At 47.3% G+C, this 21,866-nt stretch overlaps 8 protein-coding genes across 8 annotated transcripts; 5 read left to right on the forward strand and 3 right to left on the reverse strand.

The window, feature by feature from the left end:
- Positions 1–406: 406 nt before the first annotated feature.
- LY89DRAFT_766285 (acetyl-CoA synthetase-like protein) lies at positions 407–4,020 on the forward strand (the record flags this gene model as incomplete). Its single annotated transcript, XM_018221722.1, has 6 exons — positions 407–862; positions 920–1,321; positions 1,377–1,414; positions 1,484–1,668; positions 1,722–3,107; positions 3,155–4,020. The coding sequence occupies exons 1-6, from the start codon at positions 566–568 to the stop codon at positions 4,018–4,020; spliced, it is 3,174 nt and encodes a 1,057-aa protein (XP_018061979.1). The 5' UTR covers positions 407–565.
- A 963-nt stretch (positions 4,021–4,983) lies between these two features.
- Positions 4,984–5,175, forward strand: LY89DRAFT_555549 (heat shock protein DnaJ; the record flags this gene model as incomplete). Its single annotated transcript, XM_018208363.1, has 1 exon — positions 4,984–5,175. A coding segment is annotated over one exon (192 nt), but the record flags the coding sequence as incomplete, so codon positions are not given.
- Positions 5,176–8,550: 3,375 nt separating this feature from the next.
- On the forward strand, positions 8,551–11,715 carry LY89DRAFT_742854 (uncharacterized protein; the record flags this gene model as incomplete). The annotated part of the gene is made up of 5 exons (XM_018220883.1): positions 8,551–8,666; positions 8,722–9,767; positions 9,815–10,204; positions 10,255–11,303; positions 11,356–11,715. The coding sequence occupies 5 exons, from the start codon at positions 8,551–8,553 to the stop codon at positions 11,713–11,715; spliced, it is 2,961 nt and encodes a 986-aa protein (XP_018061981.1).
- Positions 11,716–12,204: 489 nt separating this feature from the next.
- On the reverse strand, positions 12,205–13,775 carry LY89DRAFT_359859 (uncharacterized protein). Its single transcript, XM_018206988.1, has 3 exons — positions 12,825–13,775; positions 12,446–12,777; positions 12,205–12,394 (listed from the first exon to the last, which is right to left on the reverse strand). Exons 1-3 carry the CDS (start codon positions 13,550–13,552, stop codon positions 12,318–12,320), a joined length of 1,137 nt encoding a protein of 378 aa, XP_018061982.1. The 5' UTR covers positions 13,553–13,775; the 3' UTR covers positions 12,205–12,317.
- Positions 13,776–14,425: 650 nt separating this feature from the next.
- Positions 14,426–16,103, forward strand: LY89DRAFT_691695 (uncharacterized protein). The gene has a single exon (XM_018216390.1). The coding sequence runs from the start codon at positions 14,583–14,585 to the stop codon at positions 15,963–15,965; it is 1,383 nt and encodes a 460-aa protein (XP_018061983.1). The 5' UTR covers positions 14,426–14,582; the 3' UTR covers positions 15,966–16,103.
- Positions 16,104–16,308: 205 nt separating this feature from the next.
- On the reverse strand, positions 16,309–16,675 carry LY89DRAFT_601276 (uncharacterized protein; the record flags this gene model as incomplete). The annotated part of the gene is made up of 2 exons (XM_018210192.1): positions 16,309–16,454; positions 16,513–16,675. 2 exons carry the CDS (start codon positions 16,673–16,675, stop codon positions 16,309–16,311), a joined length of 309 nt encoding a protein of 102 aa, XP_018061984.1.
- A 705-nt stretch (positions 16,676–17,380) lies between these two features.
- Positions 17,381–18,437, reverse strand: LY89DRAFT_677839 (uncharacterized protein; the record flags this gene model as incomplete). Its single annotated transcript, XM_018213707.1, has 4 exons — positions 17,381–17,635; positions 17,687–17,774; positions 17,826–18,385; positions 18,435–18,437. The coding sequence occupies 4 exons, from the start codon at positions 18,435–18,437 to the stop codon at positions 17,381–17,383; spliced, it is 906 nt and encodes a 301-aa protein (XP_018061985.1).
- Positions 18,438–18,683: 246 nt separating this feature from the next.
- LY89DRAFT_691697 (uncharacterized protein) lies at positions 18,684–20,809 on the forward strand. The gene has a single exon (XM_018216391.1). The coding sequence runs from the start codon at positions 19,056–19,058 to the stop codon at positions 20,697–20,699; it is 1,644 nt and encodes a 547-aa protein (XP_018061986.1). The 5' UTR covers positions 18,684–19,055; the 3' UTR covers positions 20,700–20,809.
- The last annotated feature ends 1,057 nt before the right edge of the window (positions 20,810–21,866 follow it).

Raw genomic sequence — 21,866 nt, forward strand, 5'->3', positions numbered from 1 at the left:
AAGCCCTACTACAATCAAGATTTCTCTTTGCCTAGGCGCTGCCAGATCGGGAGATCCCAGCGCGAATCGCGCAAACTATCATCAAGTGATTGATCTTGCTGGCGCTGTCATAATTTGGTGAACCCTACCACCGAGTCTCCATTCCCACTCGCCATGTACGAACCATGATCTTTCTTCTTGGATTGGCTGATGAACAAGCTTTCCAGGGGCAACCAGCTGCGAGATCGTGACTTTCAATGGATTGCCGAGTACAAATATTTGCGGCTAGATGGGCATTGTTGGTGGGACGTCGAGTGCGAACACTTGTGAAATTAGCGTCATTAGTTGGAGCTCGAGTGCGAGTAGCTGCAGCGAACCAAAGTCTTTGGTAAGCCTCGATGATCACTTGGACGTGATAGGTCCGTAGCATATGGATAATAAACGATTCCAACATCCTTGGTTTCCAGGAAGTCTGGAAATTCAAAGCTTTCAATTCAAATAGCAGTTGATCTGGGCTTCTTATCGGCTTCAATATTGCTATTTTCTTTTTCATGTTCTTGAGATCTTCGTTTCGATCATCAGCAACATGAGCAGTTCCAACACTATCGTCCCATATGGCCGCCGACTCGTGCCTGTAGTCATCGACGAAATTGCTCAAAACGACCCAGAGAGAGTCTTCGCGTCAATACCAAAGACTACCGATTTGAGCGAGGGCTACGTCGATGTCACATATGATGCCTTTTCCAGAGCAATTAATCGCGCCGCTACTTTTCTGGAAAGAACATTTGGCAGAAGTGGAAGCTTCGAAACTCTCGCCTACTTGGGTCCCTTTGATGTCAGATATTACATTCTAGCATGTGGTGCCTCCAAGGTTGGATATAAGGTTAGTGATTAGAGAAATTCTAAAGCACTTAGCTGACAGCATTGTCACTTGGAAAAGCTGCTTCTCCCGTCCCCTCGCAATAGCCTAGAAGGACAACTCAACCTCTTCAAATCCACAGAATGCGAAGCTCTCTTAACTTCTGAAGGTTACAACCTCTCCCCGCAGCTCATTTCCGAATCCGGACTCACCCCAATCTCAATTCCATCACTTGCCACCTTCCTTGCCAAAGGCGAAGTTCCGCACTATCCATTCATCAAGACTTACGAGGAAGCAAAGAACGATCTATTTATTGTGCTTCACACTTCTGGATCAACTGGTTTTCCTAAACCGATAGTCCTCAAGCACGGATGGCCGAGTGCCATGGATGCGTTCAATGAGCTAGAGCCTATTGATGGGTATGAGCATTTGTGGTTGAAGTTAAGGAATAGGAGGACTTTTGTTGGACTTCCGCCTTTTCATGTAAGAAATGAAGTGGTGTCCTAGAGTCTGTGAAAGTTCGCTCATGTGATTACAGGCTGCTGGGGTTATTACTGCTTTGCTGGCACCACTTTGGTATCTTTATTCCTATGATACATCAGTACCTTCAGTTGGGCCTCGACTCGTCGCTAATCCTGTTGACAGGTTCAACATGATTACTGTTTGGCAGCCATCAAATCGACCTCTCAGCGCTGTACTTGTAGATGAAGTTCTCGATGCATCCAATGCTGATATGATCTACCTTGCGCCATCAATCATCGAAGATATGGTGCAATCGCCAGCCTCGTTGCAAAGACTGGAACGTCTTGCTGTGATTGGCTATGGTGGAGGTAAACTTCTGTATCCTCAAAGCTCACCAATGTCTTTACTGATAAAATTATAGCTCCCTTGGACCCTCGAGTTGGAGACTTGCTGTCGAAAAAGACCAAAATCGTCAACACGAACGGCTCAACCGAGATGGGCCCATTGTCATATTGGGATAAAGCACCAGAGGACTGGGCATACTTCCATTACAACCCCGCTGACAAAGGTGTCGAGTTTCGTCCCGTGGGCGATGGCGCTTATGAACAGGTCTTCGTTCGCCATCCATCAACCGACCGATATCACTCCGCTTGGTGGACATTTCCGCGTCTCGAGGAATACTCTATGAATGACCTCTACACTCCACATCCAACGAAAGCTAACCTTTGGCTCTATGCTGGAAGAGCAGATGATGTGATTGTACTAAGCAATGGGGAGAAGTTGAATCCGACTAATATGGAAGTTACACTTCGTCAACATCCGAGCGTGAAAGGCGCTTTGGTAGTCGGTCAATCAAGGTTTGCACCTGCTGCTATTATGGAATTGAAAGGTGATGTGGCGAGAACTCTCACTGGTCCGCAAGATAAGGCAACCTTTCTCGAAGATGAGATTTGGCCATTGGTAGTCAAGGCAAATGAAGCTGCACCAGCCCATGCACGGCTGAGTCTTGATAGGCTTATCTTCAGTAATGCTGAGAAACCATTTGCGAGAGCTGGGAAAGAGACAGTGCAGAGGGGTGCTACGGTCAAGCTTTATGCTGACGAGATCGAGGAAATCTACACGAGGAGTGAAGAGAGTCAAGATGGGGCTCATTTGCCGAAGATCAACGTCGGTGAAGACTCGAATATTCTGGAAGTTGAACTTGGAAAATTGATTCAAGGTGTTACAAAAGTCACGAATTTGGAGCGGGAGCAAGATTTCTTTACTACGGGGATAGATTCCTTGCATGTTATGACGGTAGTGAGGTTGCTGAAGAAGACACTGGTAGGTATACCGCACGAGGAAATCAGCTCGCGCCTTATGTACAGCCACCCGAGTCTATCTAGGCTTGCTGCGGCTTTAAAGATCATGGCTGAGGATGATGAAATTGCAAATGGAGATCGGGACGGTTCTCGAGAAGCATATATGCAACTGATCCTTGCCGAATTCAGCTCGCAACTCCCAAAAATATCACCCAAACTACCAGAGACATCTCAGAACCTGGTTGTTCTACTCACAGGGAGTACGGGCTCACTTGGTTCATATTTGTTACATAGCTTTCTTGCATTTTTCGGAGTACTGAAAGTTTACTGTTTGAATCGGAGTGCGGATGCCGAGGATCGACAAATGAAGGAGAATGCCAAGAAAGGCCTCTCCTTTGGGTGGGAAGATCGAGTAGAGTTCTTGTATGCTGATATTAGCAAGCCAATTTTGGGACTCGGTGAGCATGTCTACAATAATCTAAAAAGAGAGGTTTCTGTTGTGATCCGTAAGTGCCCGTGTCGTCTTCTTTTCATGATGGCTGACAATAGACAGATAACCAATGGCCAGTCGACTTCAACCTTTCCCTCACTTCTTTTATACCTCATTTACAAGGAGTCTCGAACTTGATCGCTTTCTCCTCCCGATCCCCTCGTTCACCACCAATATTCTTCACCTCAAGCATCGGGACTCTTGGGCATTGGAACCAAATCAACCCCTCCTCTCCCCTGGTTCCCGAAATTGCACTCAAAGACCCAAGAATACCACTCCATCAAGGCTACAGCGAGAGCAAATGGATAGCTGAAAACCTCCTGGATGCCGCGCGCCTGAAATCAGGAGTCAGTTCTGCGATCTTGAGAATAGGACAAATTACTGGTCCTGTAAATGTTGGGAAGAAAGGTGTTTGGAATAGGAATGAGTGGTTTCCAAGTTTGGTGGCTAGTAGTAAGTATCTTGGGATGTTGCCTGATGGATTGCCGGGTCAGGAGGATGTCGGGTGGGTTCCTGTTGATATAGTAGCTGAGATTGTGGTGGAGTTGGTGGTGGGGGATTGTATTGGAGGGGAATCGAGGCCGTGGACGAGATATTATCACGTTTGCAATGCGAAGGAGGGAAATTGGGGTGACCTGGTGGGTGTCGTGAAGGAGCATTTGGAAAGAAAGCATAGGGAAAACATTGAGGTGGTGGCTTTCAAGGAGTGGCTCAGGCGGCTGGAAGATAGCGCGGAGGGAGAGAATATCGACATTGAGAAGAATCCAGGGGTGAAGTTGTTGGACTTTTATAATGCGATGAGGCATGATGAGAGTGGAAATGTCATTATGGATGTTAGTGAGACAGAGAGAAGGAGTGAGAAGATAAGAGAGCTGAAGCCTGTGAGTGCGGAGTGGGTGAGTTTGTGGATGGAGCAGTGGGACTTTTAACCAAGACTCCTGGGCGTGGGACATGTTACTGAGTGTCCTTGAGAAAAAAGTTACACTTTGATAAGGAGTCCTTCAACAAAGATCAAGCAATGATGTGTTGCTCAGCCACATAGTGATTTCGCATTGGCTCGATTACAGTACTGTAAGCGCCCAGTCAACCTCTGAATTCGAAAAGTGAGGCTGTCTAAAGAATGCCTCGGCGTGATCGACGTCTTGCACAGCCGGCCTCAAAAGCAAAATCAGTGCATCGCCTCAATTGGATTTTATCAAGTGCGAAAATTCCTTCGAAGAAATGTTACCTGCATGCAGACATACTATGACTACTTAGTTTCAAAATCAGAGAACAGAGAAAATAGCAAAATGACGACCATAGCACAATGTACACAATCTTCGCCAGACAGACCAGTAGAGTTTGTGATAGTGAGAAAAGATTCGGAGTCTGAATCCTTTGAATGTCCAAATAGAGGTAGTCATTTCCCGACATCATGGTATGTTGATCAGTACCTGATGTTTCAAACAGATGAAATCTATAGCAGCTATATTTCAACAGAAAAGGAGTGTTATTATGCGCCTGTTGAAAATGTTCTCGCCATCCGAAGCAATAAAGATATAGAAGCTATAGAAGAATTATTTCCACTCGACAGCAACGAATCATCTGATTACATAGATCGAAATGGGAAGAACTCCGGCTTTGCTCCAGCTGATTCCTCTTCGCAAAGAGGATCGGAGACATGTGTGCGGCCCGTTGAAATACGGGCACAGTCACATCGCATGAGGAATATCAAGCTTTCTAAGCTAAATCGGGAGGAAGTTTCGACTGGCCTGAGATCGAGAAGGCGAAAAGACACGATTTTGGCAAGAGCTCGATCGTCAATAAAGCCTCGCAACATACCAAATGCCAGCTCTGTCAAGTCAGGCAGTCCCGCTCCGCAAGCAAAATATGATAGTATACAGCTCCATCCATATGATGTCCTTGGGGTGCCAAAGGATGCTAGGATCGATGAGATAAGAGTTGCGCACCGAGAGCTTGTGCTCAAATGTCATCCTGACAAACTCCAAGACCAGTCCTCAAAGGTGTTGAAACAGAAAGAATTTGATGAGATTCAAAAGGCCTATGAGATTCTTAGCGACCCTGTGCGGCGGGCAGAGTTTGACGAGAGGATTCTGAAGGAAGTAGCAACAAAAGAAAGGCCACAGGGGGTTTCTTCCAGAATTCTCAACTCTCGACCATCTAGGTCGTCTCAAGCGAGTATGAAAACAAAGTCGAATTCATCTCAGATCAAGAGTTGGACCAGTACAAGATTCGAGAGAAGAGCAAACTCCTTGATCGACAATACTAGCTATAGTCCCTTGAACAGATTGACCAAAGTCGACGACTCTGTCAGAAGCATCTCATCAAGTCGGCTTCAACCAGATCTATTCAAAAGTTCGTTCATCGAAGGACATTGGACAGGCCTCACCCAGTACTTAGATCTAGCCCTAAGAATCGTTTATTTGGCAGAACCTAGGCGTTTTTTATCCACGGATAGTACTGCTGCTGACCATCGCTCTGCAAAAGATCCTGCTGATACGAAGAGTCGAATATACGTCGAGAGTCCCTATGGAATATTTCAAGATACTCTGGAAGGACAAAACGAAGATAATTCGCTCATTCGGCGAGAAAACTTCAGGCTAAGAGTCAGTAACCAGGAGGTACTCTTATCGAAACCAAGAAAGGTCAATCACACATCTTTGAAAGCCATAAAGGAAAATGAAAGATCGCTGAAGGTCAGAAGACGTCACAGTACAAGTGGGCTCGTCAGGGAAGAAGAGCCCAAGGAGGAGTATGAACTGGTATGGGACAAGGATTATTTGACGGTTGAAAATCCGAGTGAAAAAGGCGGTACGAAAGATGCTCTCGATCTTTCTAAAGCTGAGAGACAGAGATCGAATACAGTTCGTGGAAAGGCGCCCACAGATAGATTGGCAGCAATTCTTCGCTTGGAAGGAATCGAAATAAGTCCTAAGGAGCAGGATAAACCATCTCAGGACAACACGACCGGAAACTTCGCTACGTCTCTGGGCACGAGCGGAAGCAGCATGCCTCCTCAGCTACATTTCATTGACCATGTTAGACGACTGGCGCTAGAGCTTGGGATAGCATTGGAGGCGCGAGTGTTGGGTAGTACTTATGTATCTAATCGAGCGAGGCCCGCAATGGGGAAGACGAGAATAAAATGGAGCTGTGTAAGTCTAAATACCGAAGTAGTATAGATATTAACAGTGATCAGCGTTGTGGGCACGAGATTTGTGATGATTTCGTGGAATTGAGGCAAGGTGCGGCAGAACAGTATCGACAAGAGAGACAATCGAAAGCAGATCATTCCAAGCTTCAAAATGAAGAGCAAAGAATGTTGCATGATCAGACTGGCGACAGTCTGTTTTGGCCCTCGTGGCCCACAATGTACCAGTTTGTGTTCCTCGGAGGAAGGTACACTCTTGTATGGTATCCATGGCAAATGAAAATGTCCATGCTCTGCATCTTAGGTATCATCGTCATCGAATGGGCAAGGTGGCTATGGTGTAAATGGTCGAGCGGCCCCGGATGCGTTCGATACATGGATAAGAAGATGGTAGAAACTTGGACAGCAATCTTCTGTGCTACATTCTTCGGAATTCATTTCGTGGTCAGATACTTAGACTCTGGTGGCACATACAGCGCAAAGGTCGCAAACTTTCTTGGGAATGGAATACGCTACTATCGCAGACTGCTACACCTTGACGCTAAATCAAGAGCTGAAAGAGATCTCGGACTCCACCAAAATGAATCTCGCTCGGATACCTCGGACCAGCACTTTCCGCAAGCAGTTCACAATGCGCCACTGCCGTCTGAGCTATTGTTTCTGCTCCTGTACCACAGCGAAGGACGATACGCTACCCGGCTCTTGCAGCTCGACCTTGTGAAGCTTCACGCTACGTCGGACAAAGCCCTTTTCAACATATTGCGTGGGAACTACAAGTCAGTACGAGGTAGATGGTGGTCCTGGTGCTCTCTTCGAACACTTTCCTGGATCAAGTTTGTGCATTTCGAAATGTATAGAAGCGAATTGGTCGATGTACGGAAAGTCGATGATGTACCACCGCCAGACCATGTAGAATACAGGTACTTGCCTGCTCCTCCCGATCTGATTCTGCCAATAGGGGACAAACATATGATGCATCTATTCCAACATCCTGAGTGCGCCGAAGAAGAAGCATTATGCGTCTCTCGTTTCCCAAAGAAGTTGAAAGAGAAGCTAAAATGTAATGGCGGGGTAAATCCGGGGTGGGGCTTGCATTTTGTTGAAGGGTGGGACTGGAGAAAGATTTGGATACTCTCTTTTGTTTTCTTCGGATTGGGGAGTTTGATGATTGGGATATTGTGGGCAAGTTTTGGGCATAGTATTCAGGATGCGTTTGCAATTGCAGCGTACATGATTGGATTGGGAACAGTGACGGTGGGAACGTTGCAAGCTGCTCTCTTGATGTAGTGTCGTGCTGAACTCTTGGAACAACGGCATATTTTATGACTGTTATGCAGAGTATTGTATGGGACGGAGCACGGTCATGCGATGCTAGAGGGGAAAAGCAATCTGGCTGAGATATAATGGCGATGACTCAAGAAATCTCAGATGGGTTCAATGCGGTAGCACTACTGAGTATTCAACATCGGTAGCATGTAACATGGAGCAATAAATGACAAGGGAGACTGATTTAGACAAGGTGGCCTACTAGAGACAACTCATTTGTCAAACAGAGTTTCTAAGAATTGGTTGGGAGGCGAAAGGGGGAGAAAAGACAGCATTTACAGCGAAGCGAGCAGAAAGGAGGTGCTGGCTGCTCCGTACTAACACCAACAGTCCGACACTTTCGATGTGCTTTTTGATGCCGGTACTTCGAAGGAATCTCGGAGGAGAAAATTTGTACAGAACCAATGTGGATTTGGTGGACGTTCCACTGAATTACGTCAGCAGCTAAGACATAGCAGCCGCTGCAGAACCAGGTCTAGGCCTATGGCCAGTCTAGTGAAGCTTTTCTCCTCTCATCTAGAACTTCAGCCACCGCATCGTTACGCTCTTCCACAGCCAGAGATTCGATACAGATTTCCTTCTGTCTCAGCGGTGCCGTCATAGTATTTCGGCCATGCTTCCTCGTGACTTCCAAGCTCGGCTAGTCTCGATATCAGCCTCAAGCCACATTAATTCAAGGCCCATGTCGCAGGAAAGCCTTCCCCAAGATATTATCCTCAGTCACACCGATACAATTCCGACCTTCTCTTGATCAATTGCCATGTCTCTAACATACCCTGGATATAGCAGAGAACTAATATCGTAAGCATAGGAGGAGACATCGCTGGCGAAGAGCTGGAGCTCACGAACCTCGAATACCAGCAGTACGCGCCATATACGTGGACATGGGGGATAACATGCGGCCCCAGTAACCCCGATACATACCCCGGATCTGCGAGTTGGTCTGCAGATTGAGGGTGCAAGGGCACAAGGAAGCGGAACCATGGCAATGAATGAAGAAGATGGAGCCTTGCGACAGTTGCAACCACATTGGAACCATGGAATGATAGCAGCATCCATTGCTATTTCTCTCCTAGGGGCATTCACCTCTACTCAATTGTACGTGGCTATCCACTTAGTCTGACCTATGTGGATGTGACCTAACATTCTTTAGGTTTTGTCAGGCGAGGGTATCAAATGGGTTCCAAGCTGTTTTCGTTTGGACTCTGCTTGGAAGTTTGACATTTGGATTTTGTTCAATATGGAGTCTCCATTTCGTTGCGATGTTGGCATATGAGCTGGATATACGAATTGGCATAAATGTTCCATTGACTATCCTGAGCTCTGTGCTGGCTGTAGTCTTTACTTTTGCAGCTCTGGCATCCGATATGCTGTTCGATACCTACTGGCGTGAACGACAGAAGAAGGCTAGGAAATCGAGGAAACGACGAACAACGAACGGCGCAAAACATCGGCAACGAGGGCGCGACTCGGGTGTTGAGATCAGACCGCTTTTAAGTCATGCAGAGGATGCTGATCAGTTTTTCCAAGACCAGGAAACTCCCGAATCGGCTCCCGCTGAGTTCCAGGTGGACGAGGTGACTGACGGCAATGTTTCAATAGAATACAACGACGAAGTCAACGATTACGTCTCACTGCGGAATGGGCTAGGGGATGATTCGACCAGGAAAATGTTCAATTTTCCGACGGTGGAGCCAATGCTGAACGATTCACTGCAAAATTCTCAGCCAGTGCAAGAGCCAATCATCCCAGAAAGTGCGGACAGTACTACTGGTCTCACAGATTCCGGCGAACCCTCTGTATCAGGCCGATCCTCCTCTTTGATGGGTTCCAGCTCCACCTCTACTTTTGGTATCAGCAGTATTATGAACATGGCCTATCGAAGCACAGCTCCAGCCAAGAATATTTTCTTAGTGACTGGAGAGACATTGTACAGAGGCTGCACTCGCAAGAACATCGGCAAAGGGTTTCTATGGTCAGTAGCAATAACCAGTATGCATTATGTTGGACTCGAGGCTCTCCGAATTCCAAGTGGGTACTGTGAGCTTAACTACACATTGGTCGTATTGTCTGCTGCAATAAGCTGGATTGTTTGTGTGGTAGGGTGCATCTTGATTTCACAAATGGAAACTCATCTCAAGCAACAATTCCTCTTCTCTATCACTGCGACCACTGGGGTTGCTTGTATGCATTTTACAGGTGAGCTTCAGGCAAATCCTTTGGAATAAATCGCTGAGTCTGTCTAGGAATGCAAGCAGCAACCTTCTGGTCCCGGTCACCACCAACAGAAGCCAGAGGTTACCCACCAGCCCTAGCTACTGCCATTGTCAGCATTGCTATTGCAACTTGCATTGCGGCCAATGGATTACTAGCTCATGCAGTGACTGTTTCTCGAAACAAATTGGCGGAGATTGTGTTGACACGAAAGAGACTGTGGAGGACGATTGCTCAGAAGGAAAATGCGGAAGCCGCTGCTGCTGCTAGAAGCGAGTTTATTGCATCGGCATCTCACGAGATCAGAACTCCTCTACATCATCTTCAGGGATACAGCGACCTGCTTTCGCAGACCGAGTTGACCGAAGAAGGCCGTTCTCTGCTTCATGCCATCCAAAGGGCTACCAAGACTTTGTCTTTGAGTGAGTTGACAACATTCCATCATGCTGCGTATATACTGACCAGAACAAAGTAACAAACAACGTCCTCGATTGGTCAAAGTTAGAAAGAGACTCCGAAACCATATGCCGTCCAGTAGCTCTAGACATCCGAACTGTCTGCGAAGCTATCCTTGTTCTGCTACCAAACAAAGACGACGAAGCAGAGGTGGAGTTGATAGTCGTCGTGGAACCAGATGTCCCCAAGTCAATCTTCCTAGATGAGACGTACATTCATCGAATCCTCATGAACTTGCTTTCGAATGCCTTGAAATTCACAAGATCAGGCTACATTCTGCTGCTGGTCGAGATCAAAGACGGCAATCTGGTTGCTACCGTGAAGGACACTGGGCCTGGAGTTCCACCATCTTTCTTGCCTCAGCTGTTTGAACCGTTCAAGCAGGCTCAGACCCGAGGATCTCAGATAGGCACAGGACTTGGTCTCAGTATTGTCAAACAATTACTGCATAACATGAATGGAACTATCAGCGTCGAAAGCAAGCACCCCGAGGCGGAGGAAGTTGAACTAGAACATACTGGCAGCACTTTCACGATTTCAATCCCAGTTCAATCTATCAGCACCACAAACGACTTAAACATCGGTATGCTTCCCAAAATTGCAATCATGTACAATGGGAATCGACGCTCGACCGAAGGCTTGCAACTTGCCTGGGAAAAGTTTGGATACGACGTGGTTATTGCAAATAATTTTGGAGACCTTTCCGACACTGACTGGACGTACATATGGGCAGACTTGACATTCTTGAAACGAAATCCCACGTGTCTACAAGATCTTTTGAAACAGAAGAAATGGCCAGTACTCGTCTCTTACGACACATTCAATACACTATCTCGGATCCCGGAACTCGCATCAGCGCCGCACTTTATTCCACTACCGAGACCGTTAATATGGCATTCTTTCTCACAACGCATCGCTGCAGCAAGCAAAGATCCAGGGAAACATGAGGTCGCTAGGATGGTAAGATTTGCTTCGAAAGTGGACCTCGTAAACGGAAACGGGGAATCACATACACAAAAGCCAACCGAGAAGAACCTCCTGGTCTTACTGGTCGAAGATAACCCTGTATGTCAATCCACGTTCACTTCGCTCGCAATAAGCTGGCTAACGATATCAGATAAATCAAAAGCTGGGCCAGAAAATGCTGACAACCTTGGGGTACAAAGTCCAAATCGCAGACAATGGTCAGGAAGCAATCAACCAAATCCTCGGCAATGATCTCAAGATTGACATCATACTGATGGATCAATCCATGCCTCTCAAAGATGGCGTTACGGCAACGAAAGAGATTCGTGAACTGGAGGCAGCCGGAACTCTTTCGAAACGACATCCAATTATTGCTGTGACGGCTGTGGTCAGTTCGCAAGCTCAAGCACTGTTCAAAGCTGCGGGAGCAGACGACTTTCTTGCTAAGCCGCTGTCTTTAGCGAAACTTGAGCATACTTTAGCTGTGCACTTGCCTGGGAAATGGAGGTGAAGTAGAATGCGATATAGTGGTATAGAAGATATCGCTTGGTGTGGAACTCAACTGGCTCGTTCCGGGAGTCACACACTCACCGAAGAGACGCTCGTTCGAAAAGAATACGTCTGGGAGCAACTTGTTCACCCCGTCTCGATAACATGGTGGCATGAATATGAAGAGCGCCAACAGAAAGGCCGATTGGCAGTCGTTCAAATGCTTGATAGTGAATGAGCTATGTATCAAAAATGCGGAAAGTAGTGTATAGAGAATCTGATATAGTGTAAGTCTTGGGACAGCCTGGCTCCAAGTTGGGAGGAAGTTGTACGATTTGGATATTGCTCAGATGTATACCTATTTCGGAATTCCAGGGTAGTAGGATACGTTGAGACATCCCGGAACATGATATAATGCATGAAAGAATTGAGATCTCAAATATAGACCATGCCCATGTTCTTGAGGTCTGAATGTGTCAAAAAAGAGGAAGAGGATTAGCATTGGACGGAGAAGTGTGCATTGTCAGACAGTATGTACATCTAAGCTGTTCAGCCTTACTCAACATCTTTCATTCCCGATTCAAGATACTGAACCGTCCTCAAGGTCCAGCGTCCCTTGGCGCATCACCGTCTCGTGCAGCCCCAAGTATGACCAGGATAATTGTGTAAACAGGTCCAACAGAACTGTTTCCCACAAGGGCCTATCACGAAACATTAGTAAAGCCCCAACAAGTGCCGATCAAAACACCTACACGACATATGCTGGCAACCCCCGACCTTTGTGATATATCTCTTGCACCCAGGACATCTCTTCGCCAACCTCTTGATGATCTTCTCCGTCTTCTTATCTTCCTCTGTAGGATTCGTGATGATGTTCTCCCCGTACTGCTCGCACGTCTGTCCAACGTGCCACGGAACATTATGAAAAGAGCAAGAGCTGAACCCGCACGCGCTGCAAGTGGCGAGGGGCTGCTTGGTTGGATCGTCCGGATGCTCTTGGCCGAATGAACAGCCGGGTCCGAGACACCATCTGAAGTTTGGGATTTCACTTTCAAGGGCCTGGCGGGTGCTTAGATCGTCGTATCTGAGATAGATGTTAATGTTGTTCGGAAATTATCACGGGGAAATCACCTTCGAAATGTCTCGGGGGTTGCGAACTCGGCTATGTCTTTGTGTTCTAATCTGAGATTGCATATTGGACATCTGATATCGTTCCAGACGTTGCTTTCGAAGCTAGATGTGATGCTCCGCGCCAAACATTCTCTGCAGCAGTCTGTTGTTTCGTGGAAACAATTATCCGTGGGGTTTCTCGGTGGGAACTGCTCTGGTAATTTCTCATCTAAACAAACCTGACATTCGATGATCCTTGGTAGGGAAGTGATTGGACTCGCAACATTGGTTGACATCGCCTGACCGATATGTGCCATAGGAGGTGGAGAGATCTGAACCATGGCCTGAAAAGGAAGATGGGTGTTTGGCGGTGGTAGCAAAGGAGTGTTCGGTGCAGTTTGAAAGTATCCTCGGGGAACAGTCTGGAGCACTCGCTGTTCCAAAGGCGCCCGAACGTTGACTAATGGCAAACGCATAAGTTCCCGTTCTGCCCGAGCTATCCTGAACTCCCGTATCCATGTTGGCGGCCGGGTCAGGAGAATGAAGATTGCCTTGAAGGTATAGTACACCATCATCAAGGCAAGGATCAATGATGCGAGACATAAGGCTGCGAATGCAATAGCACATAGTCCGATGGCTACGCATATTATGATCGCAAATGGAATGCCAACAATTGTGATGCACATCCATTTCAGTATGATCGCAAGCGTGTGCCATGAGTGTATAAATCCATGCCACGCTGCTGTCATTTTGTCGTTGAGATTGTTGTTGCCTTTGGAGGCTGAAGCCCTTGGTGATAAACGAGGCCTATCCGAAGCCTTGCTGATTCACCTTCGATAACCAAGTCATAGAGAGATGCGACCTGAAGGGAGAGCAGGGGATTTAGAAAACGTTAAAGAGCGTGTAGTGACTGTATTCCTGCAGAGGTTACACAGAGACCGTGAATTGACATGCATATGAAGGAAGGTTGTCGAAAAGCTGACATGGAAGTGGAAGAGGTTGAAGAGGTTGAAGAGGTTGAAGAGGCTGAAAGTTTTCGCACGTGAGAAGACAGTCAATGCCCATTCATTCACCGAAAAAGAATATATGGCGTTATCATCGGGCGCAATTGAGCCACGACTGCCTCGCTCGCATGCAGCCACCGGAGAAACGTGCCAATTGAGAGAACGAGAGACACCGAAGCAATGTTTAAAGAATGAAACAATTCCAGATGCATCCACACAGCCAAGGAGCCAAAGTCTCTAGGACTTTGGATATATGCCATCCGAAGTCCTGCCTACGGATGGAAGACAGAGACTGGACGAAAGTTCCCTCAGCCCCTTGTGGTGGCATGAGAAGGCATCAAGCTTTCTTGCCCCATCCATCGTTTCTTGCCCTCATTAGGCAGAATCCCAAGGAGTTCCATTCAGGGACTGAGACTTCGCGAATCAACGCGCTGTACAACTTCCCGTACTTTGGGGCTGTGCCTCACTGCAGAATGAATGAAGCTCGAAAGCTCCACTGCCTCGAAGGCAGACAAGTGATGAATTGCCAAAGCAACACGAAAGTAACAAAGAATCATCTGGATAAGCAATGAGCAATTGAAACTTCAAAATAGACTTCTCATAGCAATGCAACACAAACAAAATAAATAAATAAAAGTTGGGAGGAAAGGAGAAAAGCAAGAATGCTCTTGATACTGCGACCGCCCATGTTTGCTGTTGGCCAATTTTCGCTTCTCTTGTCCCACTGGCGTCATCGTATACTTTTTCTCCGTCCAACCTCGAGTTGACCAAAACAATGTCCGACCCAACATCAACAACTTCATTTCTACCCCTCGATGTTCTGTTCAACAACCCTCTCTTTGCCGGTGGCATTGGCCTCGCAGGTCTAGGGGCCGCAGCGGCTCTTGCGCGACGATCTGCCATCAAGGGAGCCTCACTCATAAAGCGCCGTCTCTTGGCTGATGTCGAAATCAGCAAACAAGATGCTTCATACCCGTGGATCTTGGCATGGCTTGCTCTGCCTCGTCCACCAGGAGGCTTTGTTACGTCTAAACTGACTCGGATCCACCAGTTCTCCATGAAGACGATGGCTGGAGCAGTCCCGAATAAACCTAAACACACACAGTTCTTCCTCCAACCTGGCTATGGCAGACATATCATCCGCCACAACAATGCCTACATTTCGGTCAATCGCGAGAAGCAAAGCACGGCGAATCACACAACGGGGGAACCGCACGAGATTATTACCCTGACATCGTTGTATGCACAGCGACATATATTCGAGGATATCTTTGGAGAGGCACACCAATTGGCGATATCTGCACATGAAGGGAAGACAATGATGTTTGCCTCCCGAGGCATGGATTGGGAGCAGTTTGGTGACGCTCGAAAGAAGAGGCCTCTACAGTCTGTTATCTTAGATAAGGGAGTCAAGGAACGGATTGTGGGTGATGTGAAGGACTTCCTCCAACGGCAGAACTGGTACGTCGATCGAGGTATACCGTATCGGCGGGGCTATCTACTCTACGGTCCTCCAGGGAGCGGTAAAAGCTCTTTCATCCAAGCACTGGCTGGAGAATTGGACTTTGGAGTATCAATCATCAACTTGAGCGAGAGAGGGATTAATGACGATAAGCTGGCGTACCTTTTCACGAAAATACCTGCGAGGACGATTCTATTGCTAGAAGATGCAGATGCAGCATTTATAAACCGACGGAAGCCCGATGCGGAGGGATATTCAGGAGCTAATGTCACATTTTCTGGACTTCTGAACGCATTAGATGGTGTTGCGGCTGGAGAAGAACGAATAGCATTTTTAACGACGAATCACATCGACCGACTTGATGAGGCCTTGATCCGACCTGGTAGAGTGGATGTCACTGTCAGAATTGGAGAAACGACACGATACCAAGCTGCAGAGATGTGGAACAGGTTCTATGGGGACATTGACCACGATGGAAATGGAAGGAAGCGTTTCCTGGACAAGCTTGTGGAGCTTGATCTTATTCCAAACGAATCTGGCGTTGTCAAGCCCAAGTTACATACAAGTGCGGCGGCCATCCAAGGACTGTTCTTGTTTAATAAGGACAATATGGAGGGGGCCATAGAGATGGCTGAGGGATTGATACCAAGAATATACGAACCGGAACCACAAAAGGGCATCAAGGTGTCCGCTTGAGCTTTGCAAGGACATCCATGGAACTGTACGATACGATACGCTGGTTAAGACTACAGCAAAGATGGCTTGTATATATGGGATGGGAATACCACTGTACATTTAGACATGTACACATCTGAATGCGACTTACTGTTCATCTCTTCCAGCAGCGTGAATTCTTTTCAGGATGACTCTATATCAAATCCAATAGCGCAGGTTTGTTGCTACCCATTTTGTCACAGAGGGCACAGATGAATGTGGTGAGAATTGCATTGAGACAAAACAACGATACTTATACATGCCATTCATCACATACATCCGAACATTACTTATACACACTATCCTTCTTCCTCAAGCAACCCACTTACTGGGCACCAGAGCTAGTGCCATCCTCTGGTCCAGGAAGACCCTCCTCATCACCCGGCTCACGATACCCTCCACTGGGCTTAGCACCACGAGTCCTCCCATCCACAATATTACTCTGATCAATAGCCTCATTATCATCTCTCGCTAAAACGCACCATTAGCATTCCTCCCGTAAATCATCATGAAGGGACGAGAAACATACCCAGCTGCTCATCACTATCAGCAGTGTTAGGATCAATCGGATCCTCAACACTGGCTCCGTCGCTCTGCACGGGGATAGGACCGCCCTTCTGTCCCTGGCGGGAGACGTAGTCGTTGTCTTGGGCGTCGCCGGCTGGGGCATCGCCGGAGACTTGATCGTTCATTTGTTCGTATTGGTCGTCTGCTGACATTTTGGCTGATTGTTTTTCTTGAAGAATGTGGAGTTCTTGCGGTTGTAGTGCTGTGAATAGTGCTTGCAAAGAGGAAATGGTTCCCCTTCTTGTACCTCGCGGTCCCAGACTTTCAGAGATTAGAAGAAGGATGTTGACATCATGACTTCTCCTTCTATCTCGCGCCGGTCTTATTGTTCCTGCGTTAATTCTTACTTTTCCATACTGTTGTAAGAAGTCAATGACGGGTCTTCAGCCTCGTCAAAACGTCAATACTCGACACTAGGCTTAGTGTCGAGCTTAGTCGAGGAATGGGATTGAGGCTTATCTTAGTGCAGGACTAGACTTGGGGTTTCGAATCGAGATTGGATTCGTATTCGTGTTGTGAGATGTGCAACATAGGGGCAAAGTGATCGAGGGACCTGGAAAGTTGGAGATCATGACTATCATGTCATTGGGTCTTGACGTTGATGATTTTTGGTGCTTCCTGGGCATCAACTGGGTAGATCCTTAATTGGGCGTGAAAGGGTAAACTGTACCATCAACCGGTTAGTCTCTAGGCGTCGATTGTTGCCGCCAATGGTATTCAGGAACCAGGGATATCAATCGATAGACAGAAGAGAGTAGCCAGACAGTGATTCATGAAGTCATATTTCATCCTTGATATCGTGCATTTCCCACGTTACCTATTGGGTCCCATCAAAGCTTTACGTCTGAAAGCCTCGCTCTTGTAGGCATCAACCCAAAAGTCGTCCAAAACTCCCTCGTATCATAGCATCTCCCCAATTGATCCATCGATCTCGGCAAGGCTTTTACGTTTTCCTCTTCCATGAGTTCTCCAACCCATTTGAGTTGTGTTTTGGCTCTTTCGTCGTTTCCTTTCTGAGAATCGATTTCACCGCCGAAACCAAGAATCAGTTGCCACCAGTCATAAACATTGAGATCTGTGAGCATCTGGGATTTTGTCAACTAGTGAGAAGCGGAGACGAAGTGGTGAGGACTTACCCATCTTTGTCCTTTCGCTGCTGACCACTTTTGATGAACTGCTACGATGGCCCTAGCGACGTCTTCTCCGTGGATCATGTGCAAAGACCTAACATTACATTAGCAGCCTTACAGATCCCAGGGAAGGTTCTCAACTCACTTCTTAGACTTAAGTTGCTCCTTCGAAGCAGCAACCCTATCAACCCAATGCCAAACCTGCCTCTCCCCACCCCACAACCCCGAAAGATCCAACGCACACCCACCCTTCCCCATCAACCAATCCTCGGCCTCCGCCCTCCCATCCTTAACATCATACTTCGAATGCCTCGTAACCCACTTGTCCTGTCCCTCGATACTCCAAATCCCCGTACTACCCAGCAGAATAACCCTATACCTCTCCCTCTCATGTGTCTCGCGATAACACTTCATAAAATACTCCATAGCCGCTTTCCCCCGGATCGGAAAAGTAATCAGAAGCGCCTCAGCGGTGGGCAAAACGCGGTATTGCTCCAGATCATCATTATCTGTGGGCAGCCCCTCACGTGCAGGATCGTAATTGAACTTGAATTTGTAAGATCCATCTCGACCTGTGGTTGTTGTGCCCGCGTGTTCGATTTTGGCTTTCTGGAGTAGGGGGACTAGGAAGGTGGAGGTCCATCCGAGGCCGAATATGAGCATGGAGACCTCTTTGGAGTTCATGTTTGTGATGCCGTAGTCACCCTGGGTTGAGGTTAGTGTGTTGATTTAATGAGCAGAGCGGGGAACGTACCATTGGAATTGTTTTGGTGTCAGTTGCCAATTCTGACTTTGCGAATTGAATCAATTGAGTATTATTGCTTCAATTGGAAGAGATGGAAGATGATGAGCTCATGATGTACTGTACCTGGCACGTGATGGCGAGCTCGCTATTGTACTAATCCGCTTTTGGACTGGCCATGAACTTTCATCGACCCTTTTGCTTTCTTCAGGGGAAAAACTTCACAGGCAGAAGATGCATGTCTCTTCTCATCATTGGCAACAGCACACTCCGAATTCTCCCTATATTCACAGTCGTACAGTTCATGGGAGTGAGACATGGAGGTAGAACACTCCGAGCTTATGTCTCAGCCTTGAGATCTGGCAGTTGGGTTATTGGGAGTTCCAATTGATTCTTGTCAACAATGCTGCTCAGAAATGTAAATTTGAGTTGTCGTACGGCGAGAGTACCACTGTCCCCTTTTGAGCTAGAAATCACACCCCTTTCTTCATTCCTCTTCTTCTCAAAAAGATGACGTTCCCTCGAGAATGTCCATTGCTTGTTTACTACCTGCCTTCGTGGTGATAATTTCGCTGCATATTGCATCTCGACTCATAGTGATTGCAGCACAGCCACCAACAATTGTCTGTCACGATGAGTCTTCGTTATCGTCTGCTGCAGAAATGGCCTCGCTGTGGCTTGAACCCCGCCAATCTAGCCCCTGTTCACCCGCTTCCTTCCTCGCCCAAGACCGGGACTTTGCAAAGGTGTAACATCAGTACCCTGAGCCTCAAAAGGCCAAAAGGGAAGATAAATACGACACGAAAGACGGCTGGAGATTCAACTTTGCTATCAACATTATCTTCTTCTACTGAAGCCTCGCAAGGTCTTCGAATTCGTTCCTTCTCCACCTCTTTACGTCAAAGAATGGTTGAAGATTTCCTCAAGGATCTCGAACAAGCACAGAAAGAGCCTCCGTCATTCTATCTCGATCAATACAAACAAGCAACACCAATTCTCATGCCACCTCCAGGTCAAATAGACACAATGGACGCAACCACCCAACCATACAAAATGCCAGCGGGATGTCACGTTATCCCACCTCATCTCGTCGACTCCCGCACCGATGCAGAAATTCAGCAAGATCTCGCAACATTCAAACCTGTCACATCCACCAAGAACTTTTGGGGCTTCTACGGCACAGGCTTCGAAGAAATGCCCCCTCACTACCGACGCAACGTTGAGACCTGGGTTCGAAGGACGTCTCGACAGGGCTGGACTGTTCGAATACTCAACCAAGTCAAAGATCACCCTTTGAACGTGGAGAAGTTTCTTGATACTAAAGACCCCGACACGGTCCCCAAAGCATTCATCGACCAGAAAGTTGGAGGAGATTTCTCACCTCAGCACGTGTCCGATCTCGTTCGATTTCCTCTGCTCCTCAAATATGGTGGCATATACGCAGATGTGGGATGTATGTTGATCGGCGACTTGGACCGTTTATGGAACTCCACAGTCGGAGATCCAAACTCGAAATACGAGATTCTCACCTTCAACACTGGAGATCCCACTCATCGCAGCTTGACCAATTACTTCATGGGCTCATTACCTAACAATCCATATTTTGAACGCTCCCACAAACTACTAGTTCAAGGACTCTGGAACGCAGATGGAGGCAAGACAAGCACAAAAGGAATGCACAAAAACCCCTTACTAAAAGGCCTCCCCTTAATGGGCGACGACACAAATATGACCATCAAAGACAAGGACGGGAACGTAACCCACGGCCCACAGGAAGTAAGTGAGATGTTAACAGACTACATCATCCAAGGCCAAGCCATGGGCCAAGTCGCCGGCCTCATCGACCACGAAACCGGCTGGAATGGCCCCGAGTACTGGGCCCAGCACGTGTACGGCATCGATTACTTGCAATACTCGCAATTGATGAACGTCTACACGCAATGGAACGGCCAGCGAGCTTTCGATTTGATGTCCCTACATCTTCCCGCAGAAGGTGAACAGGAAACGCCGGATCAGAAAGAAGCTAGGACGATAGTGGAGCATCATCTGAGTAATAGTACGATCGTGAAGCTGGCGCAGGGCATTATTGTGAAGGTGATGGGTGATACGTTGGGATCGCTTTGGCAGAAGAATCCGGGGGCGGATAATGTGGAGGGAACGTATGCGCATTGGTTGAGGTATGGGATGTTGCATTGGAATCAGGAATCGATCCCACCGACGCAGTTGTTTCAGGTTGAGCCAGCCACGAAGGTAGGACCTTTGCTGAGGGATGAGTAGACGGTTAGAGTGGCTGAAGAAGACTTGTATTGTATGATAGACTCTCCGCTTTGATTTAGACTATGGAATTGTTTCCGAGTTGGGACAATCGATTTGTGTGTTGTTTTCGGAGAGAGGTCTCTGAGTAGGCTCCCATTTCAATCAATTTTGTCTCGAAGTCAGCTGGACACTTCATCTGCTTTTCACCGTTGGCCATCTAGCATCTGAACAGCAACGACGCACAGTACCGTACTCTTCTGTGGCTTCCGCAGCATTCTCTTCCCGCTCGTCAACCAGAAGGGTTCAACAACACTTTGCCAAAGCTGATGCACTGACAGGTGGTTCGCTGAAACAGAAGAGGTGCTGATTGTCCAACTTTCAAATCAGACTTTGAGGCATGAGTACGGAGCAGAGAAAAAGTAGCCTCTTCATCAGAAGAGAGTGTAGGGCGATAAAAACTTGTTCCCGCAGCTTTGGCTGCTCTCTCAGCGTGGAAAGCAGTAGCGCGGTCTTCAGACCGGCCAGTTGGCGAAAGGCTTGATGGGAACGCTGATACTGACGGACAAAAGTTGTTGAACATATGTGAATTCGAAATCTTGTACGTCAAGATGACTTTCCCGGACAAGTCAAGGTTCCCGTTGTCTGGAGTAGAATCTTGACGTCGGGGTAGTGAACTAGTGGGCCATGACTACGTACTTCCTTCAAGGTCCAATGTCCAACTCCGGAATCCGACATTGGGATCGTTCAAGTATGGAGTAGAGGGAAAGACAACGTCCCCATTGTCCAAAGTTGAATCCTGACTTTAGGAGTAGTGAAGTAGTGACCGATGGATGAGTACTTCCTTCAAACACCAATGTCTAACTCTGAAACCCCACTTTGTCAATGTTGAAGTATGGAATAGGGGACAGTTACTATAGTTCGCCGAAGTCTCCGTTATAAGGAAGCAAAGAACGAATACGTACTTTGAACTTGGTGAAATGAGGATCAGAGAGCGGATACTTTACTCCCCAGTTTTCCATATATAATCAACTTCATGAGATTAGTGAAGTGAGGAGCAGAGAAGATGACGACACCGGACTTTCTATAGGGACTTATTTCTTTTCTGCACAAGCACATGCCTGAATACCAAGACTCTAAGCGTGATTGGGAGGTACCAGACAAAGGCGATATCTCTGCTCAGCTGGCGAT

Source organism: Mollisia scopiformis, assembly GCF_001500285.1.
Source record: "Mollisia scopiformis unplaced genomic scaffold LY89scaffold_36, whole genome shotgun sequence".
Lineage (NCBI taxonomy): Eukaryota > Fungi > Ascomycota > Leotiomycetes > Helotiales > Mollisiaceae > Mollisia > Mollisia scopiformis.

What these genes read in the sequence shown, in the direction of transcription:
- LY89DRAFT_691695 (XM_018216390.1), top strand. Translation starts at nt 14,583, where the DNA reads ATGTCCGACCCAACATCAACAACTTCATTTCTACCCCTCGATGTTCTG.
- LY89DRAFT_359859 (XM_018206988.1), bottom strand. Translation starts at nt 13,552, where the DNA reads ATGACAGCAGCGTGGCATGGATTTATACACTCATGGCACACGCTTGCG. An exon ending in ACCCCCGAGACATTTCGAAG is followed by an intron (nt 12,778 to 12,824) that starts GTGATTTCCCCG and finishes CATCTATCTCAG; the next exon opens with ATACGACGATCTAAGCACCC. An exon ending in GGGTTGCCAGCATATGTCGT is followed by an intron (nt 12,395 to 12,445) that starts GTAGGTGTTTTG and finishes GTTTCGTGATAG; the next exon opens with GCCCTTGTGGGAAACAGTTC.
- LY89DRAFT_691697 (XM_018216391.1), top strand. Translation starts at nt 19,056, where the DNA reads ATGAGTCTTCGTTATCGTCTGCTGCAGAAATGGCCTCGCTGTGGCTTG.